Source organism: Canis lupus, chromosome 2 (assembly GCF_003254725.2).
Source record: "Canis lupus dingo isolate Sandy chromosome 2, ASM325472v2, whole genome shotgun sequence".
In the NCBI taxonomy this organism is placed as follows: domain Eukaryota; kingdom Metazoa; phylum Chordata; class Mammalia; order Carnivora; family Canidae; genus Canis; species Canis lupus.
This window is the reverse complement of record NC_064244.1, coordinates 27,318,749-27,339,438: the sequence shown is the minus strand read 5'-3', so window position 1 is coordinate 27,339,438 and position 20,690 is coordinate 27,318,749. Positions and strand designations below refer to the sequence as shown.

General features: G+C 43.7%; 1 protein-coding gene across 6 annotated transcripts in view; it reads right to left on the bottom strand.

Annotated features, from left to right (window-relative positions):
* The window catches only part of SFMBT2 (Scm like with four mbt domains 2), a 217,060-nt gene that overhangs the window by 65,414 nt on the left and 130,956 nt on the right, over positions 1 to 20,690 (bottom strand). For all 6 annotated transcript variants that reach the window (XM_025445576.3, XM_025445580.3, XM_025445579.3 and 3 more), the window contains 2 exons: positions 11,793 to 11,894; positions 7,317 to 7,464 (listed from right to left, as the gene is read on the bottom strand). In XM_025445576.3, the coding sequence (XP_025301361.1) occupies positions 7,317 to 7,464; positions 11,793 to 11,894 (250 nt within the window). The remainder of the gene's footprint in view (positions 1 to 7,316; positions 7,465 to 11,792; positions 11,895 to 20,690) is intronic.

Here is a 20,690-nt window from a genome sequence, read left to right as displayed (position 1 = left end):
CGGGGAATCCGATGCAGGACTCAATCCTGGGACTCCAGAATCACGCCCTGAGCCGAAGACATAACGCTCAATCACTGAGCCACCCAGGTGTCCCTAAAAAATCCTTACTTTCTAGTGGGGAGATAAAGACAGTGATATATAAATACCCTAGGACTTGCAAAAATCCTAGAACACTGGGTAGACCCTAATAAATAGCTAGATGGAAGGAAGTACTTCACTCTAAGGATTACAGAAATCCCACAGAAGTAACGACCACCACTGAAAATTAGTGCACGATGAAAAATCACAACCTGCATAAGGAAACAAATAAACATGAGACTCAGACAAGAAAAGGCTTTAAAACAAAATGACTGGCTAGGGATAAAGAGGGTTAAGACCAGCAAGCTCCAACAGTCCCGAACCTGAACACCCTGCATGCTTCACACACACACACACACACACACACACACACACAGAAACTGACAGATCCTCAGTCTCATAATATTATGATGTACCTTCTAGCAAATTACAGAACAAACAAAAATAGAGTGAATACCTAATGGTGGAACAATTCAATAAGTTTGACGTAAGAGAACACTCTGACAGTTCATTTGAAAGCACAGCTAAAACAGATAATTCCGTAAACATACATACATTACCCAAATTGTCTCAAACAGAAGTGGTAACCATGACTAAATGAACAAACATTCAAGGAAATAAATTCATAGTCAACAGAAGACAAACTGAAACAGCACCAGCCCCAGATGGTTTTACAAGCTAGTTTTACCAAACCTTCAAGAGTCGGGTCATCCATATCTTACACAAACTGTTCTGGAGACACACTGCTTAGCAAGGCAGCTGGAAATAAACATGCAAAATCAGTGGTATTCCATTATACTGGCCATAGCCAGTAAAAAAATCAAATGAATAGTAATAAAAAAAAAAGCCATTCATGACAGCAAGCAAAAGGACAATGTGCCTGGAAAAATTCTAGCAGTAGACCAAAAGTTATAAAAGATACTATAATAATAAGTCAATTTTTCTAAATTAATTAAGTCTAATGCATTGTCTGAAAATCCAATGGGGTTTTGCATACTGTCTCCCAAACTGATTCCAAAATTCATGCACGACAGTAACCTGCCAAAAGCAACCAAGACAATTCTGAAAAGGAGGAAAAGTGGAAGGATTCACCTGATGGATATCAAGACATAAAGTGAAATCAGTTTTTAACAAAAGTGAAGTTGTTTATGCAGAGACGGACAAATGGACCAATGAACTAGAATGACGTAGCTAAGGTCCTCAGCCGTTAAAGGGACTTGCTGTACATTCGTGGTGGCGTTACAGATCCCCGGGGAAATCTCAGACCATTCAATCAATGATGCTTCCACAAAGGATAATCTGAAAATCCAGTTCAACTTAAGCAAAAGAATTGAATAACACTGTTTTCTTTCCTCATGCCTTGCAAAAAATTGAGTCCAAGTACACTGAAGGGCTAAATACAGAACATGAAACTGCAAGGTTTTTAAAGAAAACACTGCAGAACATCAGTAAAAAAAAAAAAAATTCTAAAGACATAAACAAATCATAATGGGAAAGATTGGTATCTGATTCCATTACAATTTTGTATTTCAATATAATATGAAATACCATTCAAAAGTGAAGCGAAAAGCCACAGGCAAGACTATTATATACTGTGAAGTGCAAAAGAAGAATTCATATTCAAACATATAAATGCTTCTATAATCAACAGGAGAAGGGCAAAAAAATATAATCAACAATGCAAAGGAAATACAAATTGCCCACAGGCCTTCGACGAACTGCTCCGCTGCACGAGGGACTGGGGACACGAAAGTGAAACGAGGAGACCTGTCTCGTGGTCCTCACAATGGCAATATCCAGGCATGATAACAGTAGTGAGCATGATGCAAAATGGAGCTCCAGCAATTCCTCACTCATTCGTGGTACACACCCCAAGAGATCGCGCACTTTTGGGCGCATGTACAAAGATGCACCCTTGAGTACCATCCATCCAAAGGGAAAGCAGGAAAGATCAACGTCTCCCAATGGGAAGCGGATTTCAAGAATTAACGCATAATCCCACAATGGGCAAAATGAATAAATAATCGACATGCATCAGCATCTTGACAAAGATCTGCAAGACGCTGGAGGGTGTAAAAGTTACATAAAGATAGAGCACGATCCGGTTTGTGCACATATCAAAAAGATGCGCTGGAAAGCTAACACTGAGAGCCTGCACGTCCAGCAGTAAAAGCGGAACATCTTTGGGAAGGCGGTTATCCCGGCGGAGCCTGGGTGGAGCGGTGGGGACGTGGCCGGGAGGAAGGGAGGAGCACAGAACGAGGGCCGGACTTGAGTCCATTCAACGCTCAACAGGTACTGACCAAGAGCCACACTATTTTAGCCGCTGATGATGAGCAGAGAACCAGAGCAAAGTCCCCGCTCTGTTCTCAGCGATGTTTCTCTTTAGCGGAGAGACAAAGAAGGAAAATACACATTACTTGTATCTGACATGCTAGAAAGTTCTCTGCTGCAAAGCCATGCAGGGGAGGAGATACAAAGGTTGGGGGGAGAGATCTCTAATTCACACTAAACAGGACAGCCAAGAAAGACACCGCCCAGGAAGGCAGGAGGAGGACAGACCACCTAACAACCTAACAAGGGGGGATGAGTGCCAGGCCCCAGGAAGGACAAGGAGGCCGGTGGGTCTGGGGACAGCCTGGATGGAGGCCAGACAGGGAACCACAGGGACACTGTCGGCTGTGACCTGAACTTGGCTCTGAGTGAGGTGTCAGGCCCTGGACAGTCCGAGCAGAGCAGGGATGTGTGTGATGCACATCCTAACACCACCAGCCTGGCCATCTCATCTGAGAGCGCATGAAGGAAGCCAGGGTGGCCACTGCACTAACCTAGGACAGATGTGATGGTGGCCTGGACCAGCGTGGTCGTGATGACACCTGGTCAGATCCCGAAAATATCAACGGGACTTCCCACCGATGGAATAGATATGGAGTGTGAGGAACAGACAGACAGAAGGGACTCGGTCCTATATTATATACTGTAATGCTTTACTTCACTTTTTAAAAATCTGAATCAAATGTGGCCAAATGCCAGCACTGTGTTCCATCACAGCAGGAGGTCCAAGAGCATCTGTATTTATTATTTTCTGTCCCCTTCGCTATGTCTGAAATATAACAGATTACAAAACGGGGCAAGTGCATCAGCCAGTGTATGAGGTCTTGCTTTAGGAAAAGACAGTGCCAAATAGGGGATCGGGGCTTTGCAGCTTGGTAATAACGAAAAACACACTTTTACTTCTTAAATCATGTTAACAGTTTATCTGCCTATTATTAAGACGGCCAATTGTGGAGACACAGCGCTTTATTTTAGCGATTTACTTTGAGTCTTTGCGCACCCACTTCGCAACAGATTTACAACAAATGTAAAGGCTTATTTACTATTTTCCACTAAGATCCCTCTGGGGGAGCCATTTACTCCTCTTATTCTATGACTCATCCTTGATGTTACGTGCCAACGAGGCTAATGAAATAGTTTAAAAATAGCAAGTCATGGTTGATAACCGATAGATACCTTTGCTTAGCTGATTTATTTCCTTGCTTGATCACTTTTTATAGTGCCTATAATATTGAATTGTTGTTTGCTGGCTTTAAACGAATGGAATAAGCCTTCCAAGGTTCACGGTTCTGTCCTTTGCTGACCAGGAAAGCATTTGCTCTCAGAGACGGACTGAAGCCTTCCTGTCCATTCTAGCTTACGCACTATTTTTCTCCAAACTCCACATACAGATTTTTTTAAATTAAGAAATAGAGTCAAAACAAGGTAAGTATGAGTCTATGTTCTCTGCAAATCCCCTATATCACCAGATATCTTTTTTTAAAAGATTTTATTTATTTATTCATGAGAGACACAGAAAGAGAGAGAGAGAGAGAGGCAGGGGATCCCTGGGTGGCTCAGCAGTTTGGTGCCTGCCTTTGGCCCAGGGCGCAATCCTGGAGACCCGGGATCGAGTCCCACGTTGGGCTCCCAGCATGGAGCCTGCTTCTCCCTCTGCCTGTGTCTCTGCCTCTCTGTGTGTGTGTGTGTCTATCATGAATGAATAAATAAATCTTAAAAAAAAAGAGAGAGAGAGAGGCAGAGACACAGGCAGAGGGAGAAGCAGGCTCCATGCAGGGAGCCCGATATGGGACTTGATCCAAGGATTCCGGGATCACACCCTGGGCCAAAGGCAGACACTTAACCACTGAGACACCCAGACGTCCCATCACCAGATATCTTTTGTTTCATCCACTGTTTCCCACTGGGAGACACCTGGGATAATATCGTTCAGGGATCGGCAATACGTTGTGACTGTAAGTGGTGTTTACTGTTCAAACAGAAATCTAAGCAATGTAATATGTTCATGGAAAACATACATGCAAGAAAACATTTATATCACTTCTCAACACGTCTAAGAAATCAAAGATGCTCTATGTATAGAGCTCACAATTTAAGCTAAAAACAACTTTTGTAAGAAGAGTACAGATAGGGCAGCCTGGGTGGCTCAGCGGTTTAGCGCTGCCTTCAGCCCAGGGCCTGATCCTGGAGACTGGGATCAAGTCCCACATCAGGCTCCCTGCATGGAGCCTGTTTCTCCCTCTGCCTGTGTCTCTGCTTCCCTCTCTCTCTGTGTGTCTCATGAATAAATAAATAAGATCTTAAAAAAAAAAAAAAGAAGAGTGCAGATGTTCAGACATTAATAAAGCAAAGAACGGTGTTTGAAAAAATTCTACAGCATGATCCCCACTCAGCCCTGCTCTGACACATAAGACAGGTAACAAATTAACCTCCCAAGGAAACCATAAAATCACATACAGAAACCCCCACCTCCACCTCTCCATTTTAATTCACTTTAATTACAAAAACAAATACGTTACTATGTGCATAACATATATTTAAATATATAACAAACATATTCTCACAAAACGACGAGAGCTCAGTAATTAAAGCCAAGACTCTGTTATAGCCGCAGGCACTTGGAAAAATTATTCCCTAGAATTATTAATTCCCCAACTGTATTTCTCCATATATCATGAAACGCAATTAACCAAATAGGCACACCCATTTTCCAAATAAATATCCAAACTGTGCCAACAATCTCTTTTCTTAGACATATTTCTAACACTTAAAGTTCATAAGAAATATATTTAAAAAAAATCTAGAAACACCGGGAAAACATTTAACCTCCGCTTAAGGGAATAATGAAGCCGATGAAATGCATATATGACTGTTTTCCCCCTCCTTTTCACACAACTCATTTTTTCTTTAAATTCTTACATAGATTGGGACACCTGGGTGGCTCAGGGGTTGAGCATCTGCCTTTGGGCTCAGGTCGCGATCCCGGGATCCTGGGATCGAGTCCCACATGAGGCTTCCTGTGGGGAGCCTGCTTCTCCCTCTGCTGTGTCTCTGCCTCTCTCTGTGTCTCCCATGAATAAATAAAATCTTTTTTAAAAATTCTTAAGTAGATCTTATTACTACCTAGGTATTTAGAAAGTCCAACCACGCAACACTTTAGATATCTAGAAGTCTTTCTTTAGTGATGCAGACCCAGTCACACAAATGAGTCAGGAAGGAGAGACGGTCCACGGGACTCTCAAACTTAGCCAAGTGACCCGTCATTAAATTTTGCAGCAGAAAGAGACTTCTCCAATCTGCTCTGCTACCACTAGATTGTTCACAATGTAAAACAAAAAACAAAACAAAACAAACAAAAAAACCCTGTAGAACCATCCGAAGAGGACTATAGAGATACCCAGACTTGAGTCTGTCTTTGACTCTGCAGAGCAGCCGTGGAATCTGGCAGGTGTCCCACAGGACAGTCTCAAAAACCAGAGCATGAAGTGGCCAGAGTCCCCTGTGAGGACCGACCCAGAAGCTCAGGCGAGCTCTCAGGAACTGCAGTCCTCACCCCGGGCAGCACCACACCAGCAGGCGGACCTCCTCCCTGCTCCTCACCAGCCAGGTGACCTTGGGAGGGTCACAGAACCGTGCTGTTACGAAGCCTCTTCCCAGGGCTGTGCTCGTTTTGAGGATGGAATGAGTCAGATGCATACAACAGGGCAAACAGTGACTGTGAAAGTTCACCACATTGTAACAAGGCCACTTTCTGCCCCCGCAGCGCCCTAAGGGGAAGGATCAACAGCTGAGGAGGAAATACCCCCAGGGATCTCCCGGGTGGGGATGAGCATGGAGGAGGAAGGAGATGGACAGAGGGAGGATAGGGAGGATGGAGGAGAAGCGCCCAGTGGATCACAGGATGGATGAGGCGAGAGCAGCACAACAGGTCCTCTGGGACCTGTTGACACCAGGCATCTGGAGCCTGACCTGTGGGTATCAACCTTCCCACAGGGTGACCGCTACCGATTATCCAGTCCCTGGCGATCTGGAAAGGTCAGCACAGAGCCCCTGTGTCATCTGTGGGTCTCTGTTAAAATCCCGCCACACGTTTGTTCTTCTGTCTAATGCCTTCCCATCTCCTCTGCTATCACTCCATCCCCTCTGTTCTCCCTCCCACCTCGTCTCCTTCCATCCAGCTGCTGTCTTCCCTGAACGAGCACCAGATTGGTCAGGGACAGCAAACCACGTCACGGCACACCAAGCACCGGCCTTACCAACAAGAATGTGGTTCGTGGGTCCCAACTTGAAACTATTTTAGTGCAACCCGGCTCCCGATTTAATTATTTTAATGTGTTGTGGCATCAAATTCTTGGTTATCAGAGAGTGACTGAGCTCTGGGGGAAATTTAAATGATTGGAAATAAAATTGGCAAGAAATGCTTCTTTAGTGTTTCGTTGCATTTTTTTTAAAAGAAGGCTCCACGCCCAGTGTGGAGCCCAACACGGGACTCGAACTCACCACCTGGAGATGGAGACCTGAGATCAAGAGTCAGATGCTCAACTGACTGAGCCACCCAGGCGCCCCGTGTTGCATTTTTAAAGCCACTTCTCAGACACTTTTAAGTGTTGAGCCCTGATCACTTAGTGATGCTGCATGTCCTTTGTCACCAGGCATCAGCAGTAACCGAGCAAGGAGCTGAGGAGGACGGAAGTAGCTTCTCACAAAGTCTATAGTCACGCACCCCACGGGGGTAGGGAGCTGGGACAGACTCCTGTGTCGAGCCACCTGTGGGACAGAGTTTTCCCACGACATTGAAATCCTTTACAAGGTAAACTGCTCGAGATCAACCAAGGCACGCTTCATTGACAGCAGGACACCCTCGTGAGCCACACCAACCCCATGCATTTGCACAGAATACAGACCTTTGGGGGGTGTGAGATTGACTCCGTTTTTAAGGCACCATTGGACTGGTAAAATTCCCAAAGAATCCGCATGGCACAGCATCGAGAGTTTACTAGGTTCTGCTCGGAGGTCGTCAATAGTCACTTGAAAAAAATGATTGTTAAAAACCTGGAAGAAAAAAAAACAACCAGAGAACCAAGTGTTAATCCTTTAGAATTTTTCAGGCAAAACTAGTATGAAAAGCTGTCCCAGCTTCCAAATGGAATAAATGTACTTCCTCAAGCACAAACTGGCGCTTCAATGTATACTAGTAAATCGATCCAATTGCTAAAAACGTTACGAGTTGATTTCCCTGTGGTCACTGTAATGGAAAGACAAGCCAATGAGTAGCATACAGAGAAAAGAGTAGTAGACATAGAAAACACTGGTGGCTTTAGAGAGGTAAACTGATGGCTCAGGCTGGAAGAAAACCAAACTCACACAGTGAAACAAACCCAGGGCTATGGCCAAGCAAAGGCGGGCCTTGAAAGGTGAGTGGTTTCTCCGTGTACACAGCAGGAACCCACGTCCTCACGTCAGATCACTCAAGAAGCTCCACCGTCTGGCTTGGGGACTTCTGGCTTCACCCGGCATCACAGCCCTCCAACCACCTCAGGCTGCAGCCCAAGGAGGACCACTCCCCCTGGCACGTACATCCCTGCTCAGCATCCTCCCAGCCTAGAACACATGCCCGGCCCACTGAGGCTCTTGCAAAAAAGCACAAGAGCATGGTTCAAGGTACATCCTGAAAGTCAGTGCTGCTGGAACGTTCTCCTGACCACTCCGGTTCTGTGCCCTCAAAGCTTCAGCCCTGCACCTGTGTCCCGAAACTCCTTATCCCAAATCGGTCTCATCCAGCAGATCCTCGGAGGGCAGTCTCTGCTTTGTCACTCAGTCAAGGTGTTCCCACAAGGCCCAGAAAATGCTTTGTACAAAGGAACTGCATAAACAGCCACAGCGTGTAGGAAAAAAACAAAACAAAACACGTTGGTGAAGGAACAGAACAAGGTATGCTGGTGGGAAGAGCAGAATGCAAAAACGAGATGGACCCGGGCACTTAAAAACGTGATGGTTTTAAAGTCTAGTATGTGACACAGGCCAGAAAAAAAAGAGATCACTTTATGGGCTCAACAGCCATAAACCAGTAGTTTCTCAGGAAATCCTAACGCTCTCATGGAGGCTGTGATTCCTGGCTCCTTCATTTACAAAATATCTTCCGGAAGCAGTCTAAATTAAAAGCAAAAGCTGCAGAGTGCACTCACTTTTGTTCTCCTCGATGTTCATTCCAGTAAATAGCTATCATTCTGCTGCTTGAGGTCTGCCTTTGGAAGCAGACTTTACAGAGCAAAGGATCAAACCTCACCTTCCCAGTGAGATCTTCCCTGCAGCCCAGTTTCAAACCCCATCTCCCCTGCCACACTCCAGCCTTCCACCCTCCGCCTGTCCCGCCCCTGCTGTGTCTCTCCCCTTAGCGTTTAACATGGGACATTCTGTATCGATTTGCTTACTTTGTTTGTCTCCCCGCCCTCACCATTAAAATATAAGCTTTGTAAAACCAGGGACTTTTGTCTACATTCCCACTGTCCAGACCAGCTCCTACAAATGCCAACATGACCTAGTCTCACATGCGTGTGTGTGTGTGTGTATACACGTGTGCATGCACACACAGATGCATATTAAAAATGTGGAATTCTGGGGTGCCTAGGTGGTTCAGGCAGTTAAGCATCTACATTCAGCTCAGGTTATAATCCCAGGGTTCTGGGATTGAGCCCCATGTCAGGCTCCCTGTTCAGCAGGGAGCCTGCTTCTCTCTCTCCCTTTGCCTGTTGCTCCCCCTGCTTGTGTGTGCTCTCTCTCTCTCTCTCAAATAAATAAATAAATAAATAAATAATAAATAAATAAATAAAATCTTTATTAAAAAACGTGGAATTCTGGTGGCTGAACCTCTTAGCACCACTGGACCCTGTAACGATGGGCACTAAGGGATCTCCAAAACCTATTAACATGCACATTCGTGTGTGTGTACTTCAGAAAAAAGCTAAATCAGTTTTTTCAAATCCATCAGGGTCACATCCCACATGGTGCAGAAACACTGAGCTCTTGGGTCCATAACCTGCAGGTCTCAGAACTATAACCTAGAGCAGTTAACCAACTGGCCCAAGACTATGTGGCTAGAGCTAGCCATAGAAGAAATGGAACCAAGACTCTTGGTCTAAATAATATGATATATTTCACATACACAGATGATATGTCATCATCATCTGTCAGTATCATACTGTTTTGGATCACCAAAAAAAAAAAAAGAAAAAGAAAAAACCCCATAATCTATAATCTCACTGCATGGCAAAATGGCTAAATGTTGGGCATTTTATTCAGGATCTGCTACATAGTTAACTACTTTCCCGTCTATGGGCTTTAATGTTATTTATTTATTTCTTCAATAGGTGTGCCATGAAGAAAAGCCTTGAGGAAAATGAGAATGACATTTTCATTACAGTGAGTACTAACAGCAGAGTGTTATATTCTCAATCGTAATATTCTAAAACCTTCTCCGATGTTGGGAGGAATACATTTAATTATAAATACCTACTGCATTAAAGAATATCCTGATACTGCACTCTATGTAGGGGAGTCCGGACCTGGGGACGTGCCCATCGAAGCACACATTGCCATCCATGGGTCTGACAACTTAGGGCCAATAAGAGACGAAAGAGGGGTGCATGTGCAACAGAGAGACTGAGTGCTTTATCTTTGGTAAAATGGGTAAGAAAAAAATAAAATGAAAAAGAAAATGTACCTTAAAAAATTTCAGAGAAAATATCCTCCCTGCCTCCGCCCTCAATAAGACTTACTTAGAAAATTATGTATCGGGAAACGAAACTATAGTGACTAGAAATCTATCCAACAAGATAAGGATATTTGGGCTGAAACTAAGCATAAGTACTATGTCACATTCTAACATTATAGATTATAATTATTTACAGACATAAGAGTGTCAGCCTACTACTGACACCACCAGGGATTTCTATTTACTATACCAACACCAGGTGAAGCAGACACCGTGACCTCTTAGAGTGAGGACAGGGTAATATATATCCAGATAAATGGGCAGCTGGCATCAGTGTATCAGCTGCAGCTGGAATAAAGGAAAATTTTGGCCAGGCTTCAGCAAGGTATCACTCACCAGTTCTGGGAAAATGTGCACCTACCAGAATACACATTGAAGAGCCCCAAAGGTCAATTTAAATAAAAAGGCTTTTAGTGCATGGCTTATGACTGTTAAGAACATAAATTGCAACCCAAAAAACCATCCTGCAAAGCATAAGTCAGTATTTTTTTTCTGAAGCTGCAGTTATTTTTTTAAATAAATTACTGTAACAGTTACATAAAAGTAATTTATGTTCTAAAGAAAAAAAATTGAGAAAAAAAAAAGAGAAAGGCCTTTCATGATTACAGCCGTTTTCCAGACTCTGAAATACATTATCACCACTGTATCTCTCAAGCCTTACCAAATCATAAATTAAAAAAAAAAAAGAGAGAGAGAGAGAGAGAGCATACAAAATGACTCTGAAACACTCATCACTGTATTAACAAATCCAGTCTTCCTTGGTAAAAGAAATTAAAATGGAATTGACTTTTGGACCGTTAATTAAGTTCCCACACAAAAGGCCATTAACTAAAGCATACATTGGGTAAGAAAGGTGGGTTTCTCGGTTTCCCCGGCCATTAGTAGGAGGATGCTTCAGGTACAGACACATGCTGGAGGTGTGACTTCCACAGGTGACTTCCTCTAGATGATTGGCACAGCCGAGGGAAATTATAATCTTGAAAAACCATCAGACCGTCAGGAAAATGGACTTTACCTTAAAAGGTAATCTCATTTTGAATCTGCAAAACGGAGAAGCACGCTCTCCCTTTAGTGAATGAGAGCCAGGGGCAACAAGGAAGCGGACGTGGGGACACACACTGGAGATGGGAATGTGCTTTCCACCGCTGTCGGGCATTTCCAAAATACAAGCGGATCCCACGAATGACTGTGGAAGAGGAGCGAGTTGCCACTGCAACGATTACAGCAGGTGAATCCGGAGCAGCCCAAGTGAACAAGGACGGGGACAAATGGCAGCGTGGACGTTACCCTGGTTGGCCGAAGAAGGCGCGCCATGTACTGGCGGCGGAGTTCACTGCCCTACAGTCAGCAGCGCACCTGAGCCTCCCTCCGGGTCCCTTAAGGCCACCAGCCCCGACAGCCCGTAGGAACCAAATCTGCCCCAACAGGAGGCATGTGCTCGGCCTGGCTCTGTGGGCCAGGGACCAAAGGAGCCCCTTAGTAGAGCGTGGCCCGAGGAGAAGGTGCTCGCTCTGGGGCCGCTTCGCCCCACTGCGCTCCACCCCCTGCGCCAGCACATTTCGTCCAGTCGGCTGGACATGAAGGTAAAGAGCAAGGGAGGGAAGCTCACCTTGGTCACTGATGCAGGACAGATATGAAAGGGCTCGCTCAAATTCACTGTTTCTAGCTTCATCCCAACTGTGAAGAAATGGCTTCGCAGATCTGCATGATCCTGCAGGGAAAGGACAGAAACATTGAAAGTCATGGTATCGTAAATTAACTTGGGCCCTGTCTGGACGCTCTCCTTAAACACTTTATTGGGTAACTAAAATCGGATTGAAATAATTAACCCTCCCCCTTTCAAATTTCTCATTATTGCGAGATACTGTGGATTTAATTATTTTCTGCAGGCTAAATTGCTTTTCCAAGGGAAGGAAACACGCCTTTGTGGCCATGCTTAAATTTACACCGAGCAAAAAAATTCACATTGCACTGCTTTGATCTTCCTAGGTGCTATAACTGAAGCACAGCAGAGTAATGCAGGCAATCAGTCATCTGAAACACACAGCAGGCGCATCTTCAGAAGATGGGGCCTCTTGCTATGGGACTAGTTCGCAGGGCTTCGGGGAGACTCTGTGGCTGATACGGCTCATCCCTGTCTCCTGAGCCCAAGAGCACACAGCTTATCGGTCAACGGCGGAGAGCCGCCGATCTTGGGAATGTGTGCACATAAAGGCCCCAAACAGCTCTGCACACAATCAGAACCCGACTCCTGCTCAATAAAGATGAGCAACACCCCCTGTTTAATAGGTGTCTGGCAGTTTTATAACCCACTCACAGCAACCTTATGCGTGCGAGATGGAGCCTTCCCGCTTTCCCAAGAAAACAAATTTCAATATCCACTTTCCCTATACAGCAATAGATGAGGCTGGCTGGACTCCGGATACCAGGATTTATTTTGCAGAGACGGAGGTCATCTCGTAACTCACAGCCTGTATAAATGCTAGTAGATAAATAAACGTATTTGCAGTCTGTCCCTGAGGGAGTAACAGCTGCAAATACCTCCTGCTATTTCTAAATACATCAGTTGGTCGAGACGTACAGCAATACCGAGGGATCTATTACTTTCTTTTATCTGCAAATCTAAAGTGGATTTTTAATTAATTCAATGATGTCATTTGACAAGTGACTCCGAGGATCATCGCAAAGAGTCCCGCCGGGCTGGGGCTGCTCCCCCCTGCAAAAGCCGGTCGGGGTAGCAGGGGGAGGACATGAGAGCAGAGAAGAACTGCTTACATGACTCCCTACCACTGTGCTGCTTCACCAAACAAGGGGGAGGCTTTAGATACCCAGAGAACCCCAAGGACCCTGTCTCGGGTTATAACACCACAGTCTGCAAAGGTATCAATGCCCAGTGCGCGCACAAGAAATGCTGGGTCTGGGGGTGGGGGGCAGGCAGGCCAATAAGAAGGATGTGTTCAGGGTGCAAGGACATGTGACACAAGCTCACTGAGAGAACTAACCCGTTCTCAGCCTTTATAAGTTCCTTGAGAACTTAACTACCAACAGTTTACAAAAATCACATGCATAGGAAACCAAACACAAGGAAATACTCTTCAGGAATATCAGGAGGTGATTTTATTATTTTATATTTACAGTACAGCGGGTTTTTTTTAAAGATTTATTTATTTATGATACAGAGAGAGAGAAAGAGAGGCAGAGACACAGGAGGAGGGAGAAGCAGGCTCCATGCTGGAAGCCCAATGCGGGACTTGATCCCGGGACTCCAGGATCACGCCCTGGGCCAAAGGCAGGCGCTAAACCACTGAGCCACCCAGGGATCCCCAGTACAGCGGGTTTTTAAAAAGATTTTATTTATTTATTTGAGAGATGGTGAGCATAAGTGACTGGGGCGGGGGCGGGGGGCAGGTGACAAAGGGAGAGGGAGAAGCAGCCTCTCGCCAAGCAGGGAGCCTGACGATGTTGAGACTCGATCCCAGGACCCTGAGATCATGACCGGAGCCGAAGGGAGATGCTTCACTGACTGAGCCCCCCAGATGCCTCTACAGCGCTTCTTTTTATTGGTGGCTGGGAAGCTGGCTCAGAAAAAAAAAAAAATCAGAAGAAACAGCACAGAGAGTGAATGCATATTAACACGCCTCGACCACAGCGCCCAGGGGGATGAGACAACAGTGGGAAACTTACACCCAAAAGCAAGACCTGACACCTGAATGAAAAGATTAAAAGATACAGTTCCTGTCAGACATCAACACCCCCTAGTGTCTCATGATCAGTGGGAACTGAGGCCAGTAGTCGGTTGCACAAATACACACCCTTTTTAAAAAGATTTTATTTATTTATTTATTTATTTATTTATTTATTTATTTATTATTTATTCATGAGACACACAGAGAGAGGCAGAGACACAGGCAGAGGGAGAAGCAGGCTCCCCGAGAGGGAGCCCGATATGGGACTCGATCCCAGAACCCTGGGATCACGAGCTGAGCCACCCAGGCGTCCCACTTTCCCCATTTTACATACGAGAACCTTTTCCCCTTTTGAGATAAGGAATGGCTCCAAAATCATAATACAACATACACTTTGCCCGAATACTGTCAGCAAGTTTAAGCAGTCATGATTCTACTGCTTGATGAGACAGAAATGGCCCCAAATACTAATAAAGACCCACATGTAACTATAGTTGAGCCTTGAGCAATGCAGGGCTTTGGGGTGCCAACCTCCTGCACAGTCAAGACTCCATGTGTAACTTCTGACTCCCCCAAAAGGTTGTTAGCTTGCTACGGACCAGAAAAGCCTTACCAATCCCATGAACAGTTGATTAATGCTTATTTTGTACGTTGTGTATATTATATGCCGTATTCTTACAATAAAGTAAGCCAGAGAGGGGCAGCCTGGGTGGCTCAGCGGTTTAGCACCACCTTTGGTCCAGGATGTGATCCTGGGGATCTGGGATCAAGTCCCACGTCGGCTCCCTGCATGGAGCCTGCTTCTCCCTCTGCTTGTCTCTCTGCCTCTGTGTGTGTGTGTGTGTGTGTGTGTGTCTCTCATGAATAAATAAATAAAATATTTTTTAAAAAAATAAAAAAATAAAGTAAGAGGAAAGAGAACGTTAGTATGAAAATCATGACGAGAACACATCTACAGCACGCCACCGTATCTACCGAAAAATATCTGCATGTAAGTGGAGTTCAAATCCATGCTGTTCAAGGGTCAACTGTATAATAAATGGCCCAGACGAATGTAATATTTTCACAGAAGTTGGGCTTCTCTCTGCTATCAGATGTCCCTCCTTGCTGCTGTGTTCCCTCTCATTACTCACAGCTACAAGGCTAAACATTCTTGAGATGCGGCTCACCAATAATAGGAAATTTGTAACTTCTGGCTGCCTCCGCCACCAGCACTCTCCTTGCAATTTCGATTTCTTTCTCCTTTCTGTTTCTGCCTGATGACATTCTGGGCTCTGGTCTACCCACCGTCATCAGCCCCCCCTTGATTTCAGCTCTGTGCCCACTCTTTGCTCCAGATACCTCTGTTCCTGCTTGGAGGAGAGCCAGCTTTCTAAGTAGAACTGACACAGGACCGCCAGACCCTTTCTACATCACGGGATTTCAGTGTGACCTTGACCACTGATTTGAAGCCTTTGGCCAATCTACACCCCTCCTGGGTCAATGCTTCAAGCCCTGACAGATTTCTCCATCACAGCTCCCAACGTTGTGTTGAAAACTCTATGGCACTAGGCACCCTACACTACTAGATGTCCCTTAATAGCTGTCTTACCTTATTCCTAGTTGTCAGGTGGGACCAGGCAATGGCTGCTTTTCCTTAGAAATAAAGCATAAAGGCTCAGGGCAACAATTTGCTCCTTGGATAATCTCCTTTCAGAGCTGCTAGCTTGTGTTATCAATGTTTATCATTAATGATTTCAGTGTATTCATCATCAAACTCTAGGTAAAGAGGGGATAATTTCATGCAGAAATCACACACTCTCCTTCCTTTTTTTCTGGAGAGGCCATGTGCTTGTTTGTCAACCACCGACTGTCTCTCTCTGCTTATCCATAAAAAATACCTTTCACATTAAAATCATACAAGGCCATGTGTGAGGTGAAAATAAAATATTAGCGACATTGATATTTTTTAAAAATTAAAATGGTGTTGACAGTATTTCATCTCAGTGACATTAAACTATTTTTAAGCCATTTAAAAATAATGCTTAGAGAGTAAAGGTTTACAAATGAGTCTTCTCATTGTCAATCACAGCTTGAATTTCCTACATCTTAAACTATTTCCACTACCTTTCAATTACTTGCAAGCACACGGACCTCTTACTCATGGAAAAACATCAGTTTTTGCTCCAAACTATGTGAAAACTCTTCAATCCTATTGTTTAATACACTAAGAAAGGAAGCCAGACGTTATGAGACATGGCTGCATCTAAACATAGGTGTTTATATTCTGGTCTCAAATAATCCACATCTATCCAGAACAGCCTCTTAAACTTGAACCCTCAATTTCAGAAACAAGCCTGGAAACTATACAACACGTTCCTGTATTCCCAGACCCACCTTCCACTTTCTTAGATTCACCTTTAATCAGTATTTAAAAAAGAAAGAAAGAGAAAGAAAGAAAGAAAGAAAGAAAGAAAGAAAGAAAGAAAGAAAGAAAGAAAGAAAGAAAGAAAGAAAGAAAGACCAATCCTTCAATGACTATGTAGAAAATCCCACCTGTTTCAAAGGCAAATCAATACAATGAAAATGTTTTTAAAAAATCCAGGAACAAAGACACATGATGATCCTGAGTTTGGTTATGATTGTACCCCTACTGCTTTAATGCTTATGTCCCTCATGAATGATGATGTCAGAAACTTTTTTTTTACTACAAGAGATAGAACAGTATCTGCTCAAAAAGGCTTGCCATTGAAACCTCCAGTTGGCCACTGGAGACCTTTCAACAAACAGGACAGGTAGCCATGTGTTCGGTGCAATTCTTCTCAGCCAAGGCTGATCTCTCTCATGTGTGTTCCTTGCTTCTTCTAATGAAGACCCCAACAAGTGCTTATTGAATGAAGCTGAAGAAATGATCAAAACTAGATGATTTATTGATATTCATCCCAATGCCATAGTCCATCATTCACTCAATAAGCACACATTAAACACCACCAAGGTACCACACACACAGAGCACTACATGACGTAGAGCACACACACAGTGACATTATCAGAGGGAGAAGGAAAAGAAAACAGCTATGGAAGATCCAGGCTTAGAAGAAATTCCAGAATGAACTTCTTTACTGCAGCATGCAAAAATCACGACTCCTATGATGACGGCAACCCGAGGATTTACAGGAGTGAATCTTAATTTGGAATAGGAAAGCACATGACTCGGAAGGGTAAAGAAAAGATTATGGGAAAATGGCTTGGTAAATTTAGCTTGGGAGGCTGAGCCTTAAAATACTGGATTTAGGCATTTTAAGGCTGATCAAAAAAGGCAAAGGGAGGGGATCCCTGGGTGGCCCAGGGCACGATCGCGGAGTCCCAGGATCAAGTCCCACATCAGGCTCTCTGCATGGAGCCTGCTTCTCCCTCTGCCTCTCTCTCTCTCTCTCTCTCTCTCTCTGTCTTTCATGAATAAATAAATAAAATCTTAAAAAAAAAAAAAGAAGGCAGGAAGTCAGTATCCTGGACTTTAAAAAAAAAAAAAAAAGGCAAAGGGAGTCACTGTCACTCCTAAAAAATACGGAGTTTTCTTATGATAATTAATTCAATGCCAGTAAATTTCCAAATAAGATAATGTACAGATTTTCTGAGCTCTGTGTGTGTATATATAAGTATATGAGGAAAAGTACAGATACACTCATTGAAAAACAAATTTAATCGCCCCCAGACCATTTACTTTGGGCTGCTAATGCACTGAGAGTACATGCGTTCATTTACACAAACACCAGCTAATCATTCTCGATGTTAAAAAGAGAGAGAGGGTTCCTGGCCCCTGAAGATGATTCGCAAAACTGATTATCTACCGAGAGATAATGGAAAATTCACTGTGGTTTTAAAGATGCATTCTGGCCTTTGCAAAGCTCTAGAGAATCATTCACACCTCACAATTATTGGATCAAGAATGATGTTATTCCTGAAATCAGGAGGGATTACTAAATCCTCAGTACATTCACAAATATGCCTGTCACAATCAAGAAATACTGTTTATTTAAATGTGCCAGAGTCCAGTTAAATTGCTTACAGAAAAACTTCCGTTTAAGAAATGCTGGCAGTGTCATTCCCATCTACATCCATTGCTACACATTTTATTCTTGCCTGAAAGTAGTTTTATATTGATCAGAAGTAAAATGCCATTCATTTTATTGGAGGACTGTCTTAGCAGCCTACCTTAACAATTGCTCTTCAGGGAACCTTATTTTTAGTGGCATGACAACGTACAAGAGATTATGTATACATCAACTTTTGTTCTCCATCAGCTTTATTCTCTCCAGGAATCCAGGAGCTCCCTTACTCTCTGCATGGAGAATAACCTGGTTTGGCACATGGTATCAAGTAGAGAAACAGTAACAACCTAGCACATTGTAAATACTTGTGAGCACTTCCTTGTATTATCATTTTTCCCTCACAGCAGACTAGGGAGGGGAGTATCCACCCTATAGTAAGGAAATTAAGACACAGAGAGGTTAAGTCATCTAAGCAAGGACACAGAGCTCACCAGAGAAGCCAGATTCAAATCCAAGTGGTCTGACTACACCCATGCTGAGCTTCAGGTTATAGACTGGGAAACAAAGGCCAAAAAGGATCTTTTATTATTATCGCTAATTAGTAAATAAATAAGCAAATAAAACTGTGACCCAGGGCGCCTGGGTGGCTCAGCGGTTGAGCATCTGCCTTTGGCTCAGGTCCTGATCCCAGGATCCGGGATCAAGTCCCACATCAGGCTCCTTGCAGGGAGCCTGCTTCTCCTTCGGCCTGTGTCTCTGCCTCTCTCTGTCTCTCATTAATAAATAAATAAAATCTTTAAAAATAAATAAATAAACTAAAATCTTTAAAAAAAAACAAAAAAGAAAACACTCTTGAAGCCCATAAGCTCCTAAGGTTTTATTTCAAAGACAGATACTGCCAGATTAAAAAATATCAGCTCTAAATAATGATCATTGACTTAACCTTCAATGTTTGCTGTTAATTCATAATACTTTTTCAATGGCTTATGAAAAGTGTGTCAGAGAATCATGACACTAAAAACTTACCTCCTAAAATGTTTATATACCATCAGTCTTCAAAAAATTAAGAGGTGATTTTTACTAACTGCTTTCATGTGTTCTTTAAGCAATGAAGATTTAAGAACCGTGTGCAGCAAAATGCCCCTGGGGCCTGGTAAGCAAGCTATCCTTCATCAATACCTATCTTCTCACGTGATCAATGTTAACCCAGACAGGTTCATCTGATAAACGTGGTTAATCTAGTTCCTGGCTGCAGAGTGCACACGAATCTCAATCTGTCAGTAGTATTTTAAATACTATGTGTTAAGCGTTCATTTATACAGAGTAAAGAGCAAGAAGATGATGTGGCTCCTGACGTTGAGAAGCTTGAAATTTAGTTAGAAAATGACTAAGGAGGAATAAATAACATGTCACGCTGGAAAAAGAAAAGCGGACAAACCACAGTGTCTTTGGTTGTTTGGTTTTATAGCTTTGGCTGATGTCTTGTTTTATTTTACCTGAGATGCAGAGGCCAGGTAGACCGGCCAACCTCAGAGCATCCCCTGGGGTGCACCAGGCCCACGCTGGTCACCCACAGCTTCCAGCATCAGCCTCTGATGTGATCCCTGCCCTGGAAAGAGTTGCCATGCCTGGAAAAGGTACTAGCTGTTTCCAGAAGAATCAAATGTCACTGCCTAGAGCTGTCTTAATATTCGTCATCCAAGAGTAAGCACCATCCCAAACTTATTTAGCAGAGTGATAAAGCATCAGGGCAAGCACCTGAGTTCTTTATAAAACGGCAAATGACTCTGAGTATTACTCTACAGGAGGAGATGAAACATATACTCATCAGGACACAGAAGAAAGAAAAGATGGGAAAGATGGAATGTTCCATCGTTTTGGGTCCTCCTCATCGGTCACATTCCTACTTGAACCTGACTCATCCCTCTGCATTTATTTTAGAGGCTCGAAGAGCTGCAGGTTATGCCCCCAAAATTTGCTATGTGGCTATCACAGACTCCTAAAATAGTCGATGCTTCCTGCCCCCCCTGCTTCATTAGAGAAATACGTCTCACATGATAGAACAATATGAAGGATGCGGCACGGAGGGAATGAGTTCAAACTAATTAACACAACGCAATAAAAATGCACTTTGTGAGGATGTCAATGTAAGGAAAGCAGTGCATCCTTTCCCAGTGCAGAAACCAGACTCCTAACCCAAGTTCCACAATTAATTGCTCCAGGAAGTCTTGCAGTGGTGGCAATATGAGCCTCGGTCTTCAATTCTTTGCTTTCTCCTTTTTGCTTATGTTGATATGAAATAAAATGGGCATCTGGGTGGCTCAGTGGTTGAGCGTCTGCATTTGGTTCAGATCATGATCCTGGGGTCCTGGGATCTAGTCCCACGTCAGGTTCCCTGCAGGGAGTCTGCTTCTTCCTCTGCCTGTGTCTGCCTCCCTCTCTCTCATGAATAAATAAATAAAATCATAAAAAAAAGAATATGGGCAAAAAAGAGATATGCAATTTGGTGCTCCCCCCACATTTTTTTAAGCACCGAAATTTCTTTTCTTTTTTCTTTTTTTTAAGCAGACTCTATGCCCAGAGTGGAGCCCAATGCAGGGCTTGAACTCATGACCCTGAGATCTAGACCTGAGCTGAGATTAAGAGACAGATGCTCAACTGACTGAGCCACCCAGGCACCTCCAGCATCAAAATCTCTTGTGTGTCATACCTACACAAAAATATTGCACAGTGTAATTTTTTTTCAGTTCCAACATACCACAGGGTACTCAAATGTTGCGCCTGCATCTTT